The 24,759-nt window shown below is 46.9% G+C and overlaps 1 protein-coding gene across 1 annotated transcript in view; it reads left to right on the forward strand.

Moving 5' to 3' along the window:
* Nucleotides 1-24,759, forward strand: part of TIGIT (T cell immunoreceptor with Ig and ITIM domains) — a 277,764-nt gene that overhangs the window by 228,543 nt on the left and 24,462 nt on the right. Inside the window, exon 3 of the mRNA XM_069203232.1 lies at nucleotides 3,457-3,554. Within this exon, the coding sequence (XP_069059333.1) occupies nucleotides 3,457-3,554 (98 nt within the window). The remainder of the gene's footprint in view (nucleotides 1-3,456; nucleotides 3,555-24,759) is intronic.

Raw genomic sequence — 24,759 nt, forward strand, 5'->3', positions numbered from 1 at the left:
TCTGGTTGTTGTCTAGCTTGTCGAAGGAGGAACTGCTCGTAGTCGGGATTTGCCAGAGGTTTGAAGTACGCCGTTACTGCCTTTTTTTAGGGTTCGGTATATGAATGGGGGTCCTTCTTCCGCCACTGTTTTGCTGATTCTGTGGAGCATCGCTCCCCCCATGTGAAGAAGCATCGGTCTTTGTCTATCCGGGTCTAATGCGATTGCTGCAAAATAGTTCTCTAAACATTCCACCCATTATTTCCATTTGGCAGCTTGAGCTGATGGGGGCCCCTCCATGACAAAAGGCTCTAATACTGGAAATGTGGCCATAGTGTTATCTTTTCACTCTTTATTTGTTTGATATATATATATATATATATATATATATTATTATTTTTTTTTTGAGTTAGCTTGTGCTATTTTTTATTGTTTTACAATCTTGGTTGTAGTGTGGTTTATTGTCTTTGGGGGCCAAAGATCATGTGTCTGGGCGTGGCTGTTGCCCTCCTTCCTTTATATTATCCCTTGTTTTTTTTTTTTTGTTAGTCCTGCGCCATCATTCATTTATTTTCTTTGTCCTCTTATTGTTTTTATTTTTTTTGTGTGGGGGCGGGGCCGCAGCTCTCACTCACCCTCGAGAGATTTTCTCAGCTTGATTCTTCCGTCGAGTGCTGCACTGGAACGCTGAAACCAGCTGGTGCCTCTCGGGGCCTCGTGTTCCAAAACACACGTGCCACTCCCCTCTGCTTTCCGATGAGAGGATGAACTGCCGGCTGATCTCCCGGCACCAGTTAGAGGGCGGGGGGGTGTCCTCACACCGTCTCTGCGCCGTTGGTGATGTAGCGCTCTACTTCAGCTCTCGACTTCAGTGCTCTGATGCACGGCTCTGACCATGAGCCTGTCCAGCTCTCGGAGCGCTCAACCGTTCGCGCACGTGGCGCTCGTTGCGTGCTGGTGGTGCACACGACCAAAAGCACCGCTTAGCCTGCAGTGGGGTTCGGCTCGATCTCCTTGCCAGTTTGTTGTGTTCTGGCAACGCCCGTTATACAAAGGCTCGCTTCACTAAGGTTCGGCGCAAGAGAATAAATGGACACCACTCACTTGTTATGATACTCGGCTTAACTGCCTGTTGGCGCCCAACCAACCGGCCCTTTTATTATCTTTTTGTGACGTCATGATCAGACCAAACGCCCCTCAGTTTACAGCAGAGGTCTTCAAACTGGGGGGCGGGCCCCCCTAGGGGGGCCTCAAGTGATCCCAGGGGGCCGCCAAACACTGGCCAAAAGAAGCATTATACAGATAACATGCCTTTGTTTTAAGCAGAAGCATGTGATTGCAGGTTTAAAAAGGTAACAGTACTTCACCGCAATGTTTAAATAGGTTTACACATATTTAAACATTGTCATCTTTCTAAAATAATTGTGAAAAATTCTGAGGGGGGGCCAAAGATTCTTATTTGTCAACTGGGGGGGGGGGCGCAGCATTAAAAAGTTTGAAGACCACTGGTTTACAGGGTGGTTATTCACGCATGTTGCATCACACGCTGTGAAAACACCCCTTTTCCACCTGGTACATCCCAGGATGCAAACATAACAGTATCGGCAAATCTAGAAGTCAGCTTATTTGTCATATACATAGCGATACTTTGTGATTGAAACCCTTTCTTTTATTGGAGTGAAATGCTGTAAGGTGTCTTTCTACAAACAATAAAAAATAAAGCATTTTTCTTTGAAAATCTTGATGTAATACGTACATTTCTTGTTACGTCTTGGGTACACTTTAACTCGTATCATATTGAACCAATCTGAAGGAACCCCTGAAAACATTTTCTGGCTGACATTTCTTTACACACGGTGTCGAGACCAGTCTCCTAACTTTACTTCGTCTGTAAAACACTTTAACATTTTACTAGCACCGTTTCACCCTCTTTCTCTCACAGTCTTCTAAATTGCCCATTCTCGCATGGCCATCCCACTCACCATAGTCACCTTTCACCTATTCTTAATTTTTTCTGACTTCTTCACATCACAGCATTTTGCTACCAATCGTAACCTCCCTGGAAATCAGTGCCTCTGCATCGGTCTGGTTTCCCTCTAAGTTCTCTAATAGGTATCCCAAATTGTTCATTCTTCTCCATTTCTTAAGTCTATGAACAATCTCCCCAGACATAATCCTACTAAAGCAGAGTGGCTGGCTTCCAATCAAAATCAAGGTGCTATTTGTGTCTTAAAAGCTTTCAGCAGTACAGCCCCAACAGAAACTGTCAGCCAGGTGCACCTTCCACAGCGCAGAGCACCATGTGCAATATCAAGGTTGTAGATCCACACACTAAAAGTCACCTCCATTTCACGTTCATGAGATGTCCTCGCTCTATGTATTCAAGTCTGCACTCTAAATTCAGCTAATCTTGCAAAGATGCAGATGTGCCCATCCGTTTCTTGCTACCCTCTCTAACCAGCTGATGATGTAAATGTGTAGGGTGTGTATTATATGTAAAGTTATCCAGTAACCCATATTTATACTTTTTTAACGCCACATTTGTGTCATTTTGTGACGCAAAAGCGGCGCAAACTTGCAAGATACAATTGTTTTTTGTAAGTTTGCGCTGTTTTTGCGTCAAAAAGCGGCTCAAATGCGGCGCAAAAAAAGTATAAATATGGGCCTAAGTGCTTTATGTTTTGTTACTGTCACCATTTAGCAACTTCATACAGACATAAGTAGAATATTGTACTGCTTGTAAAGAATGTTATATTAAAATGCTCCTAACTGGTCGAATACACTGTCAAATAAACAAGCCTGCTTTGAACTCACTAACATTTATAGGTTGTACTTCATTTTGAAAGTGTCATAGAGACCCTTCTCCACTTGGTGAGGGTTCACTTGCAAGTGTGCCTCTTACGATTTTTTCAGGAGCGTCTGAAGTCTAGGCAGATACAGCTCGTGGACACTGATGGCTAGGACAGAACGTGGGATGGCACATAAGTCTGAAAGGTGCCACTGAAAGGCTTGCAACATATCCAGCCATACCATTGTTGTGAGCATGGTCGATCCATGACTTTCACTATAAGTGCTCTCCTATAAACAAATACCTTCTTATCTTCCTCGAGTAATGTACACTACCGTCGAAAGTCACCCTCGCTTCACTTCCCCTGGCCTATCATAGACTGGTTCACACTTTATACAACTACACAGTGACCCCTAAATAAATGTGAACAGACTCCTAGCAGACGTAGTGGAGGCATAACTAAAAAGACTGATAAATGGCTTGGAAAAAACACAGAGAGGAACAGAATGTCCAAAAGCCCTTGCTTGAGCCTATGTGTGACAAGAGCAGACGTACATGAGCAGATTTGATTGGGACTGACTGTGCTTGTTTGCTATTCGTAACCTACATTTCACATGCATTTATTTGTAGACTTTGTCACACCTTTTTGTTGTGTCTTAATGTGTTCTTTTTGTACCTTTCCCCAACAGAAAGCCAATCAAATACCCAAATGTCACTGATATTTGGCCTGTCATTGGGAGCTGTGCTCGTCTTTGGTCTTGTCACAGCTGGAACCCTCCTTTTAAAGGTAAGGATAAACTGCATATGTGTAATCCTATTTCTCTTCCAGGGGAATCCTTATCAGGAGCACTTCCTAAATTATAAATAATATATATATATATATATATATATATATATATATATATATATATATGTACATATGTGTAGAAAACTTGCAATATGTAGTTAGGCTCACATTTTAAATGTCCCAAACCATAAAAATTCACCTGTTATAGTCAGAGTTATCTTAAGTAACTATAACTCGTGCCCTAAGGTAACTATAACTCGTGCCCCTGTCATGCACAGTTTTTTTGTCAAAAGTGTTACATTGATATTATCAATTATGTTATCAAAGATGTCATGAGCGCTGTAAATTTGTGAGGTAGTTAGCATAGCAATTGGGGGCGCGAGTTAAAGTTACCTTAGGGCCCAAGTTATGGTTACTTGAGATAACTCTAACCATAACAGGTGAATATCCATGATTTGGTACATTTAAAATGTGAGCCTAACTATAATGCCCCTGTAACCTTTGCTTTTCTAGTGAATTTCTTTGTTTTAAAAAAAATTCTATTTCCTAACTATGACGTCCCTGTAATCTTAGATGTTTTTCAGTGAATTCCACAGCCCCACTCCCCACAGACCCTCACCCCCAAGCAATCTTGGTCCCGGGGACCCATCCCCCGGGGCCCGGCCACGTGACCTAGGTGCACCCAGTCAAGTCACAAAGTTGGGGACCGTGGGGGAAGCCTGAAGTCCCCCCCGGACCTATCTGGCTCCCACCTCCTGTGGGAACCAGCATAGCTGTCACAAGGAGGAATCTGCTAAAGCAGCTCCGTCTCTGTGAGAGCAATATTTCCTCTGTTTCACTGCTTGCATCCCAGTGGGCAGGTAAAGAGAGGAAACCTCGGCTCGTATGAAGTGACAGCCTTTTTGACAGCTCTCACTTCATCAGAGTAGAGTGTTTGCTGTGGCTTTAACTCCATGCCACAGCAAACAGCTATGTCCCATGGGTTGGCACCTGGGAACATAGCAGGAGCCGGCCCTGGAGGGTGGCGATCCCCAGGGCCATCAGTGGGGACTTGGTGGCCTCTAGGGTTGCACACCCAGGGACACCCTGTCACACCTATTCTCACACCAAGAGAAACAGACCCCGCGGCCAACTCCCACTAGGCACTGCCAAAGGCCGTGCTTGGCAATGGCTGGATTAATGTATAGTAATGAAAATTAAACATATAAATTCACTGAAAAAAACAAATGTTACAGGGATGTTATAGTTAGGAGGTAGAATTTAAAAAACATGTAAATTCACTTTAAAAAAACAAATGTTAAAGGGACTTTATCGTTGGGTTCTGAATTTACTCGCACAAAACCATAGAAATTCCGCTGTTATAGTTAGACTTATCTCAAGTACCTGTAACTCGTGCCCCGAGGTATCTATAACTCTCCCCTCCCTTGCAAAGTTTTTTGTCAAAAATGTTACTACAAATATTACATTGATATTATCAGTGATGTTATCAAAGATGCCATGAGTGCTGTAATTTGTGGGGTAGTTAGCGGTGCATAGCGAGAGCGTGAGTTATAGTTACTTTAAGGCACAAGTTATAGTTACTTGAGATAACTCTAAGTATAACAGGTGAAATTCTGTGATTTTGTGCAAGTAAATTCAGAACCTAACTATAAAGTCCCTGTAACCTTTGTGTTTGTAAGTGAATTTCATTTTTTTTAAATTATATTTCCCAACTATACAATACATGAATATGGCTAAATGATGTGTAGGAGAATCTCCCCCCCCCAACATCACATCTTGCAATGCAAACAATACAGGTTAGCATCCCTCGCAAACGCCCATAATGTTTGCTGGATAATTTATATTCTATGCAGATATTTAATTTGGATATTGTGGAATTGGGTAGAAATGGCGACCTCACACAGTGATATTTTAGTTTCTTGACACTCCTCGTCCATGTCCTTTTCCAACACATCTTGGAAGTTATTAAAAGTGTGCGAGGAGTGGAACAATGGCAAAATCTTACACCTTCCCATATCACCCATCAACAGTTTCTTCTCCAAAGGGTTAAAATCAGGGAGATCAGTAAGGTCTTTGATGTGGAGGTGTAGGTTGTGTCTAAGCTGCAGGTATTTGAAGAACTGGTTTTTGTACATGTCAAACAAGTTACTTACCTTTGGTAACGCTCTTTCTGGTGGATACTCTATCAAACTGCAGATTCTTCACCTTGAGAATATTCCCCAGGCATCAGACTTTATCCAGAAACCTTTCAGCAGTACCCGACACACCAGTATGTTGTGGTGTGCGGCTCACTGTCCACATCATTCCACTCTGGATGGGATGTGTGGAGCCACAAATAAGTGCCACTCAAGGATGTTAATGTCAGCTGTTTCTAGACTCTTCGATCTCCAGATAGAGAGTACAACAGCTAATCTAGTATGCATACTTCTAGACTTGGGACCTTTTTAGATGGAAAAAGAGTCCAGTTCATAGAACAGGGAGGTAGGAGGGCTGATGAGGAATTTGCAGTCAGAGTATTCACCACAAAGGGTGTTACCAGTGCTAAGTAATTTGTTCTTATGATAGATACGTCTAACCACAGATTCCTCACCTTGTGAATAGATATCAAAGCAGTGCCACCAAGGTGGTATGTCTGTGAACTGGCTCAGAAAGTCCTGCAGGACTGAGCAGGCAAATTGCCTGCCTTCACGAACCTTGTGGTCCAGACAGTAGTTCTTTGTGAAAGTATGAACTGACACCGACCCAGCAGCCTTGCCAATGTCCAGGACAGTCACTTTGTGTGCCAACACAGAGGTAGAGGCCTTGATGCTGGTGGAGTAAGCCCTCAAGCCCTCTGAGGGCTGCTTCCTAGCCAGTGTGTAGCTGATTTTTATGCAGAGAATGAACTAGTATGAGATGATCTTTTTCTGCACTGCCTTGCTATTCTTTGTCCCAGTGAATCCAACAAGGAGATAATTGTCCACATAATGTTCTTTGGTAGATCGATATAGAGACTTAGGGCTCTTTTAGGATCCAGCCGATGGGGTCTTTCCTCCTATTTAGAAGGTAATGATGGGACGAAAAAGGAATGACCACTTTGGTAGAAAAGAAGCTTATGTCCTTAGCACCAGCTTGTCCAGAAAGAATGTTGTGTGCACCGGGATGACAGATAAGACTTGTAGTTCACTTAAACGCTGCACCAGCTATGGCAATGAGAAAAAACGTCTTGAGAGTGATAAGCTACAATGGACAGCAGTGTAGCGGCACAAAAGGAGTCCCACTGAGGCATGATAAAAGGTGTAGGTGGGATTAAATGCTTTGAACCTTTAAAACACACATCACAGTAGGTGCTTTTAATAAGGAAGGCTGATCAGGTAACCAAAAAAAGCTGAAAGAGTAGATATGTAACCATTAATTGTACCCAAAGCTTTGCTGGGCGAGGGACAACACAAAAAGCAATACTTCTGATAGTTTGGCTCACAGTGGGTCAATCTGCCGAGTGCCATACCAACAGCAGGCATATACTGATTTTGTGGAAGGATGCAATGCTGGCAAGATGACATCTACGATTTCAGAAGGAAGGTTGAATGCGGTCAACTGCCCAGAAGACGGCACATGCCTGGGTGCAGGACGTTGCCCTGCTGCTGTGATAGAAGAGTCTCCGAAAGTGGCAGCCTGATTGGAAGAAAGATGAGCAAAATTGCTGACATTCCATGTTTTTGGCAGAAGCGAAAAGACCGGATCCCCATTCTCGGAAGATACCATGTGCCACATCTAGGTGTAACTGACATTATTGATTTGCTAGATGTCGACAACTGACTTTGGCCCTCCTAGTGTTTAAAGATCTTGCCAGGTGATGTGTCAACAGGAAAATCCCCTTCTGATCCGGCCTCTTTAATAAGCGTGGCAGCTCCTGACACATAGCCCACAACCCCACCACAGCCTGCTTGCTACAGTGCTACATGGCAGTGGTAGTGTCCATGAGCAACTGTACCACCTCCCTCTGATGGAAGGCAGGAAGATCTTCAATGCCTAATGAGTAGCCTACTGGAGACCAGATTCCTGCAATCTCTACTTCCCCCAGACAGATTTACTAGCCCAAAAGTGATGCATATGTGACCACTATGAATTGTGGGCAGAAGAGGAAAGGAGTTGGCAGTTGACCCAATCCCAATCCAGCTGCAACTACTGCAAGTCTTTTTGCAGTCTCCCCCAAAATATGGACCTAATCGGTGAGATCTCTCTGGCTCTGTGTCCATTGGGATTTCAGATCCTATGGCAGAGCCTGCATATACCATCCAACATGTTTCACTTGAAGGATACAAGAAGCCAGTAGTCGCAGAAGCATCACAGCCATCTGCACTGAGATCCAGAAAAAAAGTAAAACATCAGGATGACTGTGGCATACCAAAGGCCCCCACTGTTCCCATGGTGCGGGGGCAAGCTCCAGGGGACCCCCTCAGCACAGGACCTGAGCATGAGAGCTCCCAGATAAGTCTGGAGAGAGGGCCCTCCATGTACTTTGCTTGCAGGGGGCCCCCTTCAGTTTTGTTACGCCACTGCAGGATCATAGCCTGAATGCTCTGGACTCTCTGCTGCGGAGGAAAGACATTAAATTGTACCATGTCAAGAATAGCTCGTATGAATGAGAGCATCTGTAAAGGAGTTAGGTGTGACTTCAGCACATTGATAGTCAGCACCAACAAGGTTAGGATGTTTACCGTAGTCTGGAGATGGGTGACAACTGCTTAAGGAAAGCCCACCTTCAGCAGCTAGTTGTCAAAGTAAGAGAAGTCTAGGACCCCCGACGTCCGAAGATGTGCTGCAACCACCACCATCACTTTCTTGAACTCCCAAGGGGCACTTGTAAAACAAAAGGAGAGCACTGCAAACTGAAAATGCTTTTGCCTTACCATGCCTTATCATGAAATGCAGAAAGTGCCTATAGGTGTAGAATTCCAGAATGTGAAAATAAGCGTCCTGCAAGTCCAACACTAAAATCCAGTCTCCAGAGTCGAGGGGAGACAAGACCTGGGCAAGAGTGATCATTTTAAATCTGTCCTTTTGAAGGAAGGCATTGAGAAGGCTCTCTATTTCCCCTTTAGCCAGAAGGGCCTGTCCTTCCTGCTGCACCACAGACAGGTGGTTCTCCATCAGCCGTCCTAAGGCCGGTTGGAAAGTGCGGTGGCATGGAAAGGAATGGAAGCCATATCCCTGAAACGCAATTTGCAGGACCTACTTGTCGAAAGTGATGCCTAATCGCTCTGGGAGATCTTGCCTCCAACAGGGTGGCTGTGTGTCTGGAAGGACACACTGAAGCAGTTTTGTGGCTACAGCAGCTCAAGGAGCAAAGAACTGGGCTGCATGCTTTCCCTGTTGCCCATGTGATCTGTGGGATGCACAGTCTCAGCTGGTAAGCTTGCTGGGCTGGGTGTGTTGACTGGTGTTTACAGAATTGGGAGCTCCTACTGTAGCTATAGAGGGGGAAAAACTGCAGGTGAAACTCTCACTGAGGCAGATAGGTCCAAAGAGCATGCTCTGGCCCTGCTCTCCTAAAACTGCTCAAGGGCCGAGTCTGCTTTCTTGCTGAAGAGGCGAGAGATGTGAAAAGAGCATGTCCATCCGTGAGTATTGGACGTCACCAGAGAAGCAGGCAGAGTACATCCAGGTTTGCAATCTGCTGACTACTGCTCAGCATAGGAAATTAGTAGTGTATCACAAACGTGGCTCCATCGCAGCCATCTCGGATGGCCTGTGTGAGAGACTGCCGGAGTCCCCCGGGTATGGCAGGCAAAATATGGGCTACTGAATCTCAAAGTGTGTGGGAGTAACAACCTACAAGACAACAGGCACTGACCAAGCATGAGGCAAAGCTGATAGAGGATATAAGAAACTGGGTTATTGGTTGAGGGGGGTGAAAGCCCCACTCAGGCAACCACAATCCTTTGTCACGGTGAACCACAAATAGTGATTAAATTAACCTGTGCTTAATCTTCTGGTAGCTTGGCACAAAAGCAGTCTGGCAATGTATAAAGTATTTATGCAGCACATAAACAGTAAAAAAGTGAAAACAACACAGGAAAAATCTTAAACCAATCCAGAAAACAAGAGTACATTTAAATGAATATAAATGTTTTAAGGCAAAATAGCACCTAAAAGATCAAATGGTTGCTATCTGGTCATGCAAGACCAGGGCAAAGTCAAAAGTTAAGGCTGACCGCAATGGAAAATGGGTCGGTTACACATGGTAGATTGGGCCCAGTTTCAGCTTACCTCTGGGCTTCGAAGAAATTTTGAAGAAAAGTTCCTGAAAAGATAAAGTTCAGTGGGCCAAGGCAGCTGGCGGTATACAAGAGGAGGCATTGTCGGGGAGCTACTGGACAGAGTTGCAGTGAAGATTTCTACCTTTGGAATTTGACTTTTTTGGAAGTCGAAAACCTCCAGCCAGACAAAGCTGCAGGTTGTAGCCAACGAAGGGCCCACAAGGTTTACTTGACCAAGAGGTCCAGCTGAACAGGATTGGCTGCTGTGGAGAAGAGCATAGCAGGAGCTATTGCAAAGCCAGGCTGATCAGAAATGCACCTTGGGTGGATCAGCTTGTAGGCAAGTCCTGGTCTTCTGTGGGTTCTCAGGCTCATTCTTGGGGAATTATTTTTAAGTCCCAGTATTTTTTAGGCAGGAGCAGCACCTCTAACACCACTTCCAAGGGTCCAAAACTGTGAAGACACACCTTGTGAGATTAGAACTCACACCAACAGATACCAGGTACAGGGTTCAAGGTCTCTGGAGCTTGTTATGTCTTTGTAGCTCATCCAATAGGCCAGCCAGCTAGCCCTTGGAGTCACAGTGGTAGTTCTGGGTTCAATCAGCAAGTCAGGCCTCTCGCAGCGGAGCAGACCTTTGAGGGGCTAGGTAAGCCTTAATCTGCAGGGCAGTCCTCTGGTACCAGCAAGGCAGTCCTTTGAGGCATATGGCAGGCCTCAGACAGCAGTGCAGTCCTTTGGGGGTCCAAGTAGTCCATCTGAAGTCTTCCACAGGTCCACAAGTGCACTGAAGAAGTGTTCTGAGGGTCCAATGTTTATACTTGGAAGTGGGGGGACATCATGAGCTATCCCCACATCTGGTTCTGGAAGTTCTTACCATCCCCTGTCAAGGCTCCAAGACGTCTCGGGTGACGAAAGACTAGTGTCAGGTTCACTTGTATATGCTTGAGGCAGGCCCCTTTCAAATGGAAGTGGGCAGAGAACAACTCTGCTCCCAGCAATCTCGGCAGGATGGACCATTCTGTCTACATTAGTACCCTTTGTCTCACTGCCTAGCAGAAATACACAAACCCAACAAACAGGGCCATTCACAATTATGTGACCCAGGACTCTGGCATGGGCACACAAATCGGGGCAGGAATATGCCAACTTTCTAAAAGTGCCATTTGCTGAATTGTGCCTTAAAGTCCAACTTTACCATTAAAAATGATTCTAGATTACAAATCATTTGAGTCTAAACATGACATTTCTACCTACTCCCAATCAAAAGTTAGCACTTATTAAATGTAATAAAGTAATCCAAGGTTATCCTACGGGACAGGTAGGCCTTACAGTAGTGAAAAACAAATGTAGGAGTTTTTGATTGCCAGGAAATGTAAAACATAAAAACACACAAACTACTTTTTTATATACAATGCACGCTACTCTATGGGATTTTTTAGGACCTACCTTAGGGGGTGATGTTAATGTATTAAGAAAGGAGGTTTAGCCTGGCAAAAGGCAAAATGAAATGGCAAGTTTAAAACTGCAGTACTGGCTGTAGTGGCAGGCCCGAGACAAGTTTTAAAGTGCTACTTTAGAGGGGTGCCACAGTCCCACTGGTAGCCTTCAATTTTCAGAACCTGGGTACATGTAGTACCATCTCACAGGGACTTCCATGTAAAGTAAAATGGGCCAATCAGGTTTAGGAAAATGTTAACATGTTTTAGGGAGAAAACACAAACACTTTAGTACTTGTTAGCCTAAAGCCAACAGAAACAAATTCAGCAAAGCAGGAAGAGTAAAGGCAAAGCATTGGGGGTGACCCTGAAGAGAGGTTCAGGTCCATCAGAGGAAAACATGTCCTTCCTGAAGGTCCTAATGTGCTTTGATTCCCGGTGCGTCAGAGCAGTGGGGGAGACTTTCAGATTAATCCTACTGTTAGAGGCATAGCCCACTAAACTTTCAGGGGTCAGATGCTTCATCAGAAATGTCTAGTTTCCTGGAGCAAAGCGATGGTACTAAGTTATTTGTTGGGCTGCTGGAGGCATGACTTTGCCGATGCCCCTAGTAAGGTATCCACTGGGCCGTCATTGAAAGGCTGAAGAAGCTCTGTGTATTTTTTACCTGGTTGGAGGACCTCAGTTCATTTGTCTTTACCTCTATGGTCGAAAGTTGGAGGTCAAGTACCTGAGCCACCCTTTGTATTCTAACAACAAAGGAGGCACTGTCGTCTGTAGCCAGGTTAGACCATTGGTATCTTGCATTTCCTAATAACATTTGTTCAATGTACTGAGGAACCAAATCACCCCATCATCATAGTCATCATTATCTGAGTTTGTTGCAAAGTTTGTGGATAACTCAAGCCCTTCCTTGAATAAGGGCAATCTGCAAGAGTCTGATGGGTTCCCGGAAGGCTGCAGCCTCAGTCAAGGTCGAGATAAGTTTGGCTCAAGGTCAAAGAGCAGGCTCTATTGTGCCTCTCATCAGCATCAACACTGTTGACATCGATATCAATGCTTGAGGGTTGAAATTCCAGCTGGAGGTCCTCACGGTTCTTTGGGGCCCAGAGATGCACCAGAGGGAGCCGATAGGGTGGCAAGAAAAGACAGCATGGCTTCACATAATTTCTCTATCTGCTGTGATGATAGCAATAGGCCCAGAAATGCAGGTTGCCTCAGGACAAGAATCAGAATTAGGTCAGAAGGTGATTCAGTCTGGGAGTGAGTCCAAGAAGCCCGTTTACGCCCTCGCCTTCTCTGGAACTTGAAAGTAGGGGGATGGGCCCGAGTCCTGGTTGGACATTTTGTGCTTTTTTTGACCTACCCAATAACTTTGACCACACTGATGATCTGTCTTGTGAATTAATTCAAAAGCAGGAACGGGACATCCCTTTTGATGTCGACCTGTCACAGCGAGGAGTCTTTTGAAGTTTGACAACATAAAATGTCAGCTCACTGTGTTACATGGGCTTACAGTTCATCTGGGTGCAATCACTCATGCCTTGGAATCGTGTTCCGACCCCAATCACCAAAAGCATACCTGATGGGGATCTGTAACAGACATCTGTTTGCAACAGTCCCTATAGCTCTGGATCGATGTCTGGTGGCACAGAAACAAAGGAACTGATGTCAGCGTACATGGTGGACGCTTATATGGGGTTAGAAGTGTGTATCAGAAACATTCTCCTTACACATCCTCGAAGGAATACATATTCATAACAGTCACCATGTTGCCTACCAATGGCATCCATCTTCTGTACCTGACCAAATCAATTGCCCGACCACAACAGAGTTTATTTTGTTAGTTTGCAATGCAATCATGAGTTCCTTAGTTTTTCCTGGCACAGTCTCATCACCATGACAGTGGCCAGAGCCAAGTTTGGGTCTAGCGCCCCACTGCATAGAAAGTGCAATGGGATGGGGGATATGGCCAAAGCAGACACATTGGCGATTCCAGTTTGGAACTGCTCCTGACCACATACGATTTCCACAATCATCCTTGCCTACCAGTCAGGGGGTGGCCAAGATGGCAGCTGACTTGGATGCTCTGTGACGAGCTCTGCTCCACGCCTTATTAAACTCCTCTAAATATCCCACCCACCCTGCAATTGTGACTCCAGGGATGCCTTGGGGGCTGGTGCTGCTGAACCTCGCCACTGCATTCCCCTGACATTGGGTCGCGAACCACCCACAATGGATGGTTGGAGGCGGACAGCGGAACGGGCCAGGCTGGACCTAGCGAAGGTACTTGGAAGCCGGGGCTTAACACCCGAGGCGGACGCTCGGGGAGCGGTGTGCTTAGTGAGGGCGGCAGAGCACCTAATACATTGGAGAAGTCAGGCCAAACACTGCTGAAAGCTGGCTCGGGCACAGGCCAAGCTCACTGGGAGGATCCTCCACTCCGTCCAAGTGGGGCCGGCAGTCAAGTTGGCCGGCTCCTCAGTTCGGACTGCTGGAGTTCCAGACAACTTACCTGACACCCAGTGAGTCATGTGCTGTTAAACTTGCCTTTCCTGGACCCGCATTACTGCTGGACGCCTGCTTCACCCGTGGCTGCAGCTGCTCACCTGCTGAGGGTGCAGTGACCCACCCCTCGGCTGGGAATGATGTCTGACCCATCCATATTTAGAGTCGACTTGTGGATGTACTGCTGCGGGGGAGACGGCACACTCCTCAGGCTGGTGGATGGATAGAGGATCAGGCAAATGCACTGTGCCACACAGTCTACACCTGCCTGTCCTTCTATTGACATCAGAGCTGGTGGCTGAGGGGACTCCAATAACAAACAAGGCCCATATATGCAGAGAGGTGTCCTACCTGGGTGCTGTATTAGCAGCATGGACTCAGTCGCATCAACTACCTCTCCTCAACTTACCTTCTCGGTGGATACGTTTATACTACCTAATGGCAAATGTGGACTTGACCCATGTGTCACTGAACTTGCCTGGCACCCAGGCCATGGGATCACAGCCTTGGGAGCTCACAGATGGTACATATCGGCGCAGGTAGAGACACTGCTTCTAGCACTGAGGGGTTGTCTGTGCCGGGGTTGGTGGTCCGCTTCCCCTCTGGCTAACACAGCACTGAACCACCATTGGTGTCAGCACTGGGACTCTGTGAGGTTTCACCTGTTTAACCGACCATGATGTTGCTCATTATTGTCCTCTTAATGTTCTGCTAACTACTCACATATTTTCACAATACCCTGCATCCTGTGGGAGGCTGTCCCAAGCTGGAAGTCGCATTGCTATTGGGGTCCCTAGGGCCTCGTTCCTGAGTGCGCCGGTGACTCCTGACTATACCCGTAACCATGGTAAAACCAAAATCCATGAAAACTGCAGCAACGGACATGACTGCTTTTCTGTAATCCCCCCTCTGTCCAGGGAGGGCACATCCAGGGTTCTGCATCAATTGGAAAACACTCTCAATACACATCACCGCAATTTGATAAGATACTGCAGGCGATATTGGAGACCAAGACCTCTTTGGAGTCAAGAATAGACACTACCTCCCTAGAAATCAATATATTACTGGCCGATTACCACAAGCTAGCTGATTGTGCTGAGGACAGAGTCATCACTGACCTCTCTTCGTCCCACAGTGCAAGACCTACAAGCGCCAGTGAAATTGCTCAGAGATGGGATTGTCACTCTGCACTGCTGCACTGAAGACGCTAAGGGCAGGTCCCGGCACAAAAACATTTGAGTGCTGGGATTTCCTGAGAGAGTAGAGGGCCCTAACGTGGAACTGTTTGTGGAGAACTGGCTGATCGAGATGGTGCTAAAAATTCTTCTCCATAGAGAGGGCACATCGGATCCTGTGTAGACACCCTGCCCCTGGGACGCCACCTAGAACAATCATTGTCAGATTTCTTAATTTTCGGGATCGTGATGTGGTGCTCCAGACTTTTCAGGCACACGGCCCCATGAAATATGAGAACACTCTGAGCACGACTTATCTATACTTCAGGGCTGAGGTACAATAACTCCAAAACTCATACGATAAAGTGACACAGATATCAGGGAACTTGATATTAAATATGCCCTCCTATTCCCGGCAAGCCGAGAGTCATATCGGATGGGACCACGCATGTGTTCTCCTCACTGGAGGATGTTTGTACCTGGTTACATACCAAGGGATTGGCAATGCAGATGACTGACATGGCACCCACAGAAGACTGGTTGATTCCTTGTAGGCAACACAGGAAGCATAGACCGGATGGCACGCATCGCCCTACTCATGATCAAGTAGCCGACGAGCAGGCTAGGGAGGTACATGAAGCTTTGCAGTTTAGTAGCAATCCTTTTGCCCCCCCTCTCGAAGGACATTCAGTCGGACTCCAACTCGGAGGTGCAGGCATCTGATTTATCAATCGCAGACTATAGTGATGCTTAGATCAGCTTACGACCTTTGATTGAAGGGCCCTTGCCTGCATTACTGGACAGTAGTGGTAGATGCATCAGGCATGGGGGCAGAGGTGCAGGCACCCCATTTTCTACATTCACCTTTGGATGGGACGATATCTGTGATAGGCCATGAGCATGCACTTATGGACTCTTCATTTTTCATACCTCACCCCCCCAAGGCTTTCAAACTGAACTTATGCTATTGCTTGTTATTATTCATATTTTACTGTTGTGTTATCGAGATTGAATGGCCGGGGATGGGTTTGTCAACTGACTGGGGAGGGAATGCATGCTCTCTCTCCTTTCTTGTTGCTGTGATTATTGTTACATCACCTTACAGTGGCTGCACGCACAAGTTTATGCAAAGGGTACACCCACGCTGCAGCATTTTCATAATCCCGGATATGAGGGACGGTCATGAAGTCGCCTTAGTTTACCGTGGGGCAATGGGATCATACTCCTTGCTTCTTTGAGTTTTCTCGCACCCATGACTGGTACACCAGACAACAGAATACCACAATATAATTTTCTCACATGGAATGTGCAGGGCATAGCTACACCTGTTAAGCATTATCGGGTGCATGCATTCCTCAAGGACTACTATACACATTGCTATGATACAAGAAACCCACCTTACAAAGGTTGAATTATGCAAATTGCACACAAAATGGAGGGGACAGGTATATGGCACCACAACCTCGGCATATGCCCGAGGGATACTTATATGGATTGCCCCAGGGGTGCCCTATACAATTACCAGGAATCTTCTAGATCCAGCAGGGCGCTATGTAATTGTTGAGGGACAATTGGATGGATCCCCCCTTCAACTGGTGGGTCTGTATGCTCCAAATTCTAATCAATCTGTTTTGTTTGACACCACCTCTCCAACATTATTTACTGAACCTCAAACACCCAGCAATGGTGGGGGGAGATTTTAATTGTGTAGCGGACATTGCTCTGGACCATTCCATACTTCCGTTACCCTGTGTCCCCTGCGTAAAGAATTCTCAGTACCTTAATGCATAGCTGGAGCACCAGCACATGCATGACATATGGCATACTCTTCACCCGACTGACCGTAACTTCTCATTCCTTTCTCCAGTCCATAATTTGCAAACACGCTTAGATTTACTACTTTGTATGGGCATAATACTCAGACTCACCACTCAAACCAGATATGTGGCTTGCACCCTCTTAGACCACTGCCCCTTGCAGGTAGTTCTGCAATAGGGAAGATCCATTCCACTCATTCCCACATGGTGACTGCTACCCAAAGCTTTACAGGATTCCCCTTTCAAGGCTGACCTGTCTCAATGCATAACTGATTTTTTCACACAAAATAAGTGCTCTACCCCCACTTGGGCTACAGAATGGGGTGCTCATAAAGTGGTTATAAGGTGACACTGAATGCTTGCCTTGTGGGGTGTTCACTGGACTCTTGTCGTGGAAGTGGAGTCTCTGGAGTGTAACTTGAGTGCCTTGGAGCAGGAGGTGGTTGGTTCCCCGGAGAGGCCTATAAATCTTACAGACATGCATAAACAGTACAGGGAAGTGGAGACACACCTTAGCCGTCATGATTATAGGTGACGCATCTCTAGGTTACAAGCAGAGGGCGACAAGGTGGGTACACTATTAGCTTGGCTGCTTAAAGAGGATACTCACAAACTTCGATAGGGGCCATAAAACATAGTGAAGGTAGAGTACTGAACACACATAGTGAGATCAATAAGGAATTTTGTGATTACTACGTACACTCTACGCAGTGGATCCAACCCCATCCCCTGATAGTGTACCAGAGTTCCTTCGCAACCTGCTACTTGCCCACCTCACTCCCCTTCAACAAGCTGACCTGGATGCCCACAACCACAACAGCGTGTTTGACAGACTCCCAGACCATATACTCCTATGGCTACCCTGCACTTACAATGTCTAAGGTTTTGCTTAGACACTGTAGGGGCATAGTGCTCATGCACCTATGCCCTCACCTATGGTATAGTGCACCCTGCCTTAGGGCTGTAAGGCCTGCTAGAGGGATGACTTACCTATGCCACAGGCAGTGTGAGGTTGGCATGGCACCCTGAGGGGAGTGCCATGTCGACTTAGTCATTTTCTCCCCACCAGCACACACTAGCTGGCAAGCAGTGTGTCTGTGCTGAGTGAGGGGTCCCTAGGGAAGCATAAGACATGCTGCAGCCCTTAGAGACCTTCCCTGGCATCAGGGCCCTTAGTACCAGGGGTACCAGTTACAAGGGACTTACCTGGGTGCCAGGGTTGTGCCAATTGTGGAGACAAAGGTACAGTTTATGGAAAGAACACTGGTGCTGGGGCCTGGTTAGCAGGCATCAGCACACTTTCAAGTCATAACTTAGCATCAGCAAAGGCAAAATGTCCGGGTCGTAACCATGCCAAGGAGGCATTTCCTTATACAACCCCCCCTCCCCCCAAACGAAAGAGGATGAGACTAACCTTTCCCAAGAGAGTCTTCATTTTCTAAGTGGAAGAACCTGGAAAGGCCATCTGCATTAGCATGGGCAGTCCCAGGTCTGTGTTCCACTATAAAGTCCATTCCCTGTAGGGAGATGGACCACCTCAACAGTTTTGGATTTTCACCTTTCATTTGCATTAGCCATCTGAGAGGTCTGTGGTCAGTTTGAACTACAAAGTGAGTACCAAAGAGGTATGGTCTCAGCTTCTTCAGGGACCAAACCACAGCAAAGGCCTCCCTCTCAATGGCACTCCAACGCTGCTCCCTGGGGAGTAACCTCCTGCTAATGAAAGCAACAGGCTGGTCAAGGCCATCATCATTTGTTTGGGACAAAACTGCCCCCATCCCATGTTCAGAGGCATCAGTCTGCACAATGAACTGCTTGGAGTAATCTGGAGCTTTGAGAACTGGTGCTGTCACATAGCTTGTTTCAGGGTGTCAAAGGCCTGTTGGCAATCTATAGTCCAGTTTACCTTCTTGGGCATTTTCTTAGAGGTAAGTTCTGTGAGGGGTGTCACTATGGATTCATATCCCTTCACAAACCTCCTATAATAACCAATCAAGCTAAGGAATGCCCTGACTTGAGTCTCGGTTTTTAGAGCTACCCAGTCCAGAATAGTCTGGATCTTGGGTTGGAGTGGCTGAACTTGGCCTTCACCTACAAGGTGTCCGAAGTAAACCACAGTTCCCTGCCCTATCTGGCATTTGGATGCCTTGATAGAGAGGCCTGCTGCTTGCAGGGCCTTCAAAACCTTCTTCAGGTGGACCAGGTGATCCTGCCAGCTGGAGCTAAAGACAGCAATATCATCAAGATAAGCTGCACTAAAGGACTCCAAGCCAGAAAGGACTTGATTCACCAACCTTTGGAAGGTGGCAGGGGCATTCTTTAAGGCAAAAGGCATCACAGTGAAGTGATAGTGCCCATCAGGTGTGGAGAATGCTGTCTTTTCTTTTGCTCCTGGTGCCATTTTTATTTGCCAGTACCCTGCTCTCAAGTCAAAGGTACTCAAGTATTTGGCAGCACTTAGTTTGTCAATTAACTCATCTGCCCTTGGAATGGGATGGGCATCTGTCTTGGTGACAGAATTAAGTCCTCTGTAATCCACACAAAACCTCATCTCTCTCTTACCATCTTTTGTGTGAGGTTTGGGGACTAAGACCACTGGGCTAGCCCAGGGGCTGTCAGAGTGCTCACTGAATCCCAATTCCAGCATCTTGCGGACTTCCACTTTGATGCTTTCCTTAACTTGGTCAGACTGTCTGAAAATTTTGTTTTTGACAAGCATGCTGTCTCCTGTGACCACATCATAGGTACACAGGTGTGTCTGACCAAGGGTTAGGGAAAAGAGCTCAGCAAACTGTTGTAAGACTTTCCTACAGTCAGCTTGTTGTTGGCCAGAGAGGGTGTCTGAATAGATCACTCCATCTACTGAGCCATCTTTAGGGTCAGTGGAGAGGAGCTCAGGGAGAGGTTCACTCTCAGCTTCCTGGTCCTCATCTGTAACCATTAATAGGTTTACATCTGCCCTGTCATGAAAGAGTTTGAGGCGGTTCACATGGATCACCCTTTTGGGGGTCCTTCTAGTGCATGGGTACTCACAAACATTTTCCCAGGGGCCACAAAGTTTGATCTGTGGTGCGACCGAGGGCCGCATTGATGCTAGCAGCATGCCAATCAAAGGAAGGAGGGGGCTCTGGTTGGGGAGAGTTTGTGGTGTTATGGTGGCGATAGGGGGCAGCAAAGCATATGGATCTAGTGGTTGAATCCCACAATGTGAAACCAGAAAACCTGGCGTTAATCCCACCTTCCCCACTTTACCAAACTGCGTGATCGTAGGCAATTGTCTTATTTCACGTTCCCTTCTTTTTCTTCATTATTGTATTAAGAGGACCTCACAATGCATGACTTTGCCATGTGCGCTTTGCAAACCTTTCTCCTGTGTTTGATTTCATAAACTATAAAGTTGTTCATGTACAATAGCAAATCAGGCCAATCAAAGAGTGCAGAAAACAACTGACTTGCCTCTTAGTTCACTATTGGCATTGTTATCAAGGTGGGGTTAAGAATGAATGTCGGGTGGGAGAAAGAATGAAAGTTTCTGAATTTATGTTTGAAATTTCTCGTTTAAAAAAAATACTTCTCCATGCACTGATATAATCTTATGTACTTAGATTAAATGGTTCTGTGTGTAAATGAAATACTCTTTTTGAATTTTTAAGAACACTCATAATTGTAGACATTTGGTGAAAGTTTTCTTAAAGAATGAAAGTGTTCCTGCAGTTAACGCAGTGCGGGACAAATTCCTTACTTCCTTTCTGTATCTTCAATCATGTTTAAATCAAGTGTCCCCTGTTAAATCCAGTAAACAGTAGCCTAATGCTACTGCTGCCCTGGTGGCCGCATGTAAAGGTCAAAAGGGCTGCATGCGGCCCCCGGGCCGTACTTTGAGTATGACTGTTCTAGTGCCTAGGTCTACCAGGTAGGTGACCCGACTCTTTCTCTGTAGCACTAGGTAAGGGCCACTCCATCTGTCCTGAAGTGCCCTGGGGGCCACAGGCTCCAGAACCCAGACTTTCTGCCCTGGCTGAAACTCAACCATAGCAGCCTTTTGGTCATACCACATCTTCTGGAGTTGTTGGCTGGCCTCAAGGTTTTTACTTGCCTTTTCCATGTACTCTGCCATCCTGGAAAGTAGGCCTAGTACATAGTCCACTATATCTTGCTTAGGTTCATGGAGAGGTGTAAGGAAATGCCTCCTTGGCATGGTTACCCCCTGACTTTTTGCCTTTGCTGATGCCAAGTTATGATTTGAAAGTGTGCTGAGGTCTGCTAACCAGGCCCCAGCACCAGTGTTCTTTCCCTAACCTGTACCTTTGTTTCCACAATCGGCACACCCTGGCATCCAGGTAAGTCCCTTGTAACTGGTACCCCTAGTACCAAGGGCCCTGATGTCAGGGAAGGTCTCTAAGGGCTGCAGCATGTCTTATGCCACCCTGGAGACCCCTCACTCAGCACAGACACACTGCTTGCCAGCTTGTGTGTGCTGATGGGGAGTAAACGAGTAAGTCGACATGGCACTCCCCTCAGGGTGCCATGCCAGACTCACACTGCCTCTGGCATAGATAAGTCACCCCTCTAGCAGGCCTTACAGCCCTAAGGCAGGGTGCACTATACCATAGGTGAGGGCATAAGTGCATGAGCACTATGCCCCTACAGTGTCTAAGCAAAACCTTAGACATTGTAAGTGCAGGGTAGCCATAAGAGTATATGGTCTGGGAGTCTGTAATGCACGAACTCCACAGCACCATAATGGCTACACTGAAAACTGTGAAGTTTGGTATCAAACTTCTCAGCACAATAAATGCACACTGATGCCAGTGTACATTTTATTGTAACATACACTCCAGAGGGCACCTTAGAGGTGCCCCCTGAAACCTTAACCGACTACCAGTGTAGGCTGACTAGTTTTAGCAGCCTGCCACACACCAGGCATGTTGCTGGCCACATGGGGAGAGTGCCTTTGTCACTCTGTGGCTAGTAACAAAGCCTGTACTGGGTGGAGGTGCCTCTCACCTCCCCCTGCAGGAACTGTAACACCTGGCGGTGAGCCTCAAAGGCGCACCCCCTTTGTTACAGCACCCCAGGGCACTCCAGCTGGTGGAGTTGCCCACCCCCTCCGGCCACGGCCCCACTTTTGGCGGCAAGGCCGGAGGAGATAATGAGAAAAACAAGGAGGAGTCACTGGCCAGTCAGGACAGCCCCTAAGGTGTCCTGAGCTGAGGTGACTCTGACTTTTAGAAATCCTCCATCTTGCAGATGGAGAATTCCCCCAATAGGGATAGGGATGTGCCCCCCTCCCCTCAGGGAGGAGGCACAAAGAGGGTGTAGCCACCCTCAGGGCTAGTAGCCATTGGTTACTAACCCCCCAGACCTAAACACACCCCTAAATTGAGTATTTAGGGGCTCCCAGAACACAGCAAGGTAGATTCCTGCAACCTAAGACGAAGAAGGACTGCTGAGCTGAAAATCCTGCAGAGAAGACAGAGACACCAACTGCTTTGGCCCCAGCTCTACTGGCCTGTCTCCCCACTTCAAAAGAACTGCTCCAGTCACGTGTTCCACAGGGTCCAACGACCTCTGAAGCCTCAGAAGACTACCCTGCATCTAGAAGGACCAAGAACTCCAGAGGACAGTGGCTCTGCTCCACAAAGACTGCAACTTTGCAACAAAGAAGCAACTTTGAAACAACACACGTTTCCCACCGGAAGCGTGAGACTTTGCACTCTGCACCCGGCGCCCCCGGCTCGACTTGTGGAGAACAAACACTACAGGGAGGACTCCCCGGCGACTGCGAGACCGTGAGTAGCCAGAGTTGACCCCCCTGAGCCCCTACAACGACGCCTGCAGAGGGAATCCCGAGGCTCCCCCTGACCGCGACTGCCTGCTTCAAAGACCCGACGCCTGGTAAGGACACTGCACCCGCAGCCCCCAGGACCTGAAGGATCCGACCTCCAGTGCAGGAGCGACCCCCAGGTGGCCCTCTCCCTTGCCCAGCTGGGGGCTACCCCGAGGAGCCCCCCCTTGCATGCCTGCATCGCTGAAGAGACCCCTTGGTCTCCCATTGAATCCTATTGCGAACCCGACGCCTGTTTGCACACTGCACCCGGCCGCCCCCGTGCCGCTGAGGGTGTACTTTCTGTGCTGACTTGTGTCTCCCCCGGTGCCCTACAAAACCCCCCTGGTCTGCCCTCCGAAAATGCGGGTACTTACCTGCTGGCAGACTGGAACCGGGGCACCCCCTTCTCCATTGAAGCCTAAGCGTTTTGGGCACCACTTTGACCTCTGCACCTGACCGGCCCTGAGCTGCTGGTGTGGTAACCTTGGGGTTGCTCTGAACCCCCAACGGTGGGCTACCTTGGACCCAACTTTGAATCCTGTAGGTGGTTTACTTACCTGCAAATCTAACAAACACTTACCTCCCCCAGGAACTGTTGAAAATTGCACTGTCTAGTTTTAAAATAGCTTATTGCCATTTGTGTGAAAACTGTATATGCTATTTTGCTAATTCAAAGTTCCTAAAGTTCCTAAGTGAAATACCTTTCATTTAAAGTATTGTTTGTAAATCTTGAACCTGTGGTTCTTAAAATAAACTAAGAAAATATATTTTTCTATACAAAAACCTATTGGCCTGGAATTGTCTTTGAGTGTGTGTTCCTCATTTATTGCCTGTGTGTGTACAACAAATGCTTAATACTACCCTCTGATAAGCCTACTGCTCGACCACACTACCACAAAATAGATCATTAGAATTATCTCTTTTGCCACTATCTTACCTCTAAGAGGAACCCTTGGACTCTGTGCATGCTATTTCTTACTTTGAAATAGTACACACAGAGCCACCTTCCTACAAGAGGTCTCTCCCAGCCTTCTTTAACAAGAGCTAGTGGTCCCCTTGCAGGATGACCAAACAGAAGTTCAAAGGGGGAAACCCTACTCCCTTCTGAGGCACCTCTCTGTAGGCGAAAAGCAGACATGGCAAGAGGACATCCCATCTCCTTTTGAGCTTTTCAGGGAGCCACATGATCATGCCCTCCAATATCTTGTTAAATCTTTCCACAAGACAATAGGTTTGTGGATAGTATGATGTGGTGAATTTGTAAGTCACCCCACACTCATTCCACATGTGTTTCAGGTATGCTGACATGAATTTGGTACCTCTGTCAGACACCACCTTCTTAGGAAGTCCCGCTCTGGTAAAGATACCAATGAGTGCTTTGGCTATTGCAGGGGCAGTAGTGGACCTAGAGGGCATTGCTTCAGGGTACCTAGTAGCATGATCCACTACTACTAGGATATACTGATTCCCTGAGGCTGTGGGTGGATCAAGAGGACCCACTATGTCCACTCCTACTCTTTCAAAGGGGACCCCCACCACTGGAAGTGGAATGAGGAGGGCCTTTGGGTGGCCACCTGTCTTACCACTGGCTTGACAGGTGGCACAGGAGGCACAACACTCCTTTACTTTCTGGGACATGTTGGGCCATTAGAAATGGTTGACTAACCTCTCCCAAGTCTTGGTTTGTCCCAAATGCCCAGCAAGTGGAATATCATGGGCTAAGGTCAGGATGAACTATCTAAACTCCTCAGGCACTACCACTCTCCTAGTGGCACCAGGTTTGGGATCTCTTGCTTCAGTGTAAAGGAGTCCATCTTCCCAATAGACCTTATGTGTTCTACTGATTTTTTCTTTGGTCTCTTCAGCAGCTTGCTGCCTAAGGCCTTCAAGAGAGGGAAAGTTTCTTGTCCCTTACACAGCTGTACCCTTGTGGGTCCCCCTGGGCCTAAGAGTTCAACCTGATAAGGTTCCAACTCCATGGGCTCAGTTCCCTCAGAGGGCAGAACATCTTCCTGGGAAGAGAGGTTATTTTTCTTTTACTGTGTTGAAGCTGGTTCCCCAGTCTTCTTTCCTTTTCTATTGGAGGGTTGGGTTATTATTCTAGTCTCCAACACCACTTTTTCACCCTAAGCCTTGCACTGTGCCCTTGTCTTGACACACACCAGTTCAGGGATACCCAGCATGGCTGCATGGG

Source organism: Pleurodeles waltl, chromosome 8, assembly GCF_031143425.1.
Source record: "Pleurodeles waltl isolate 20211129_DDA chromosome 8, aPleWal1.hap1.20221129, whole genome shotgun sequence".
In the NCBI taxonomy this organism is placed as follows: Eukaryota; Metazoa; Chordata; class Amphibia; order Caudata; family Salamandridae; genus Pleurodeles; species Pleurodeles waltl.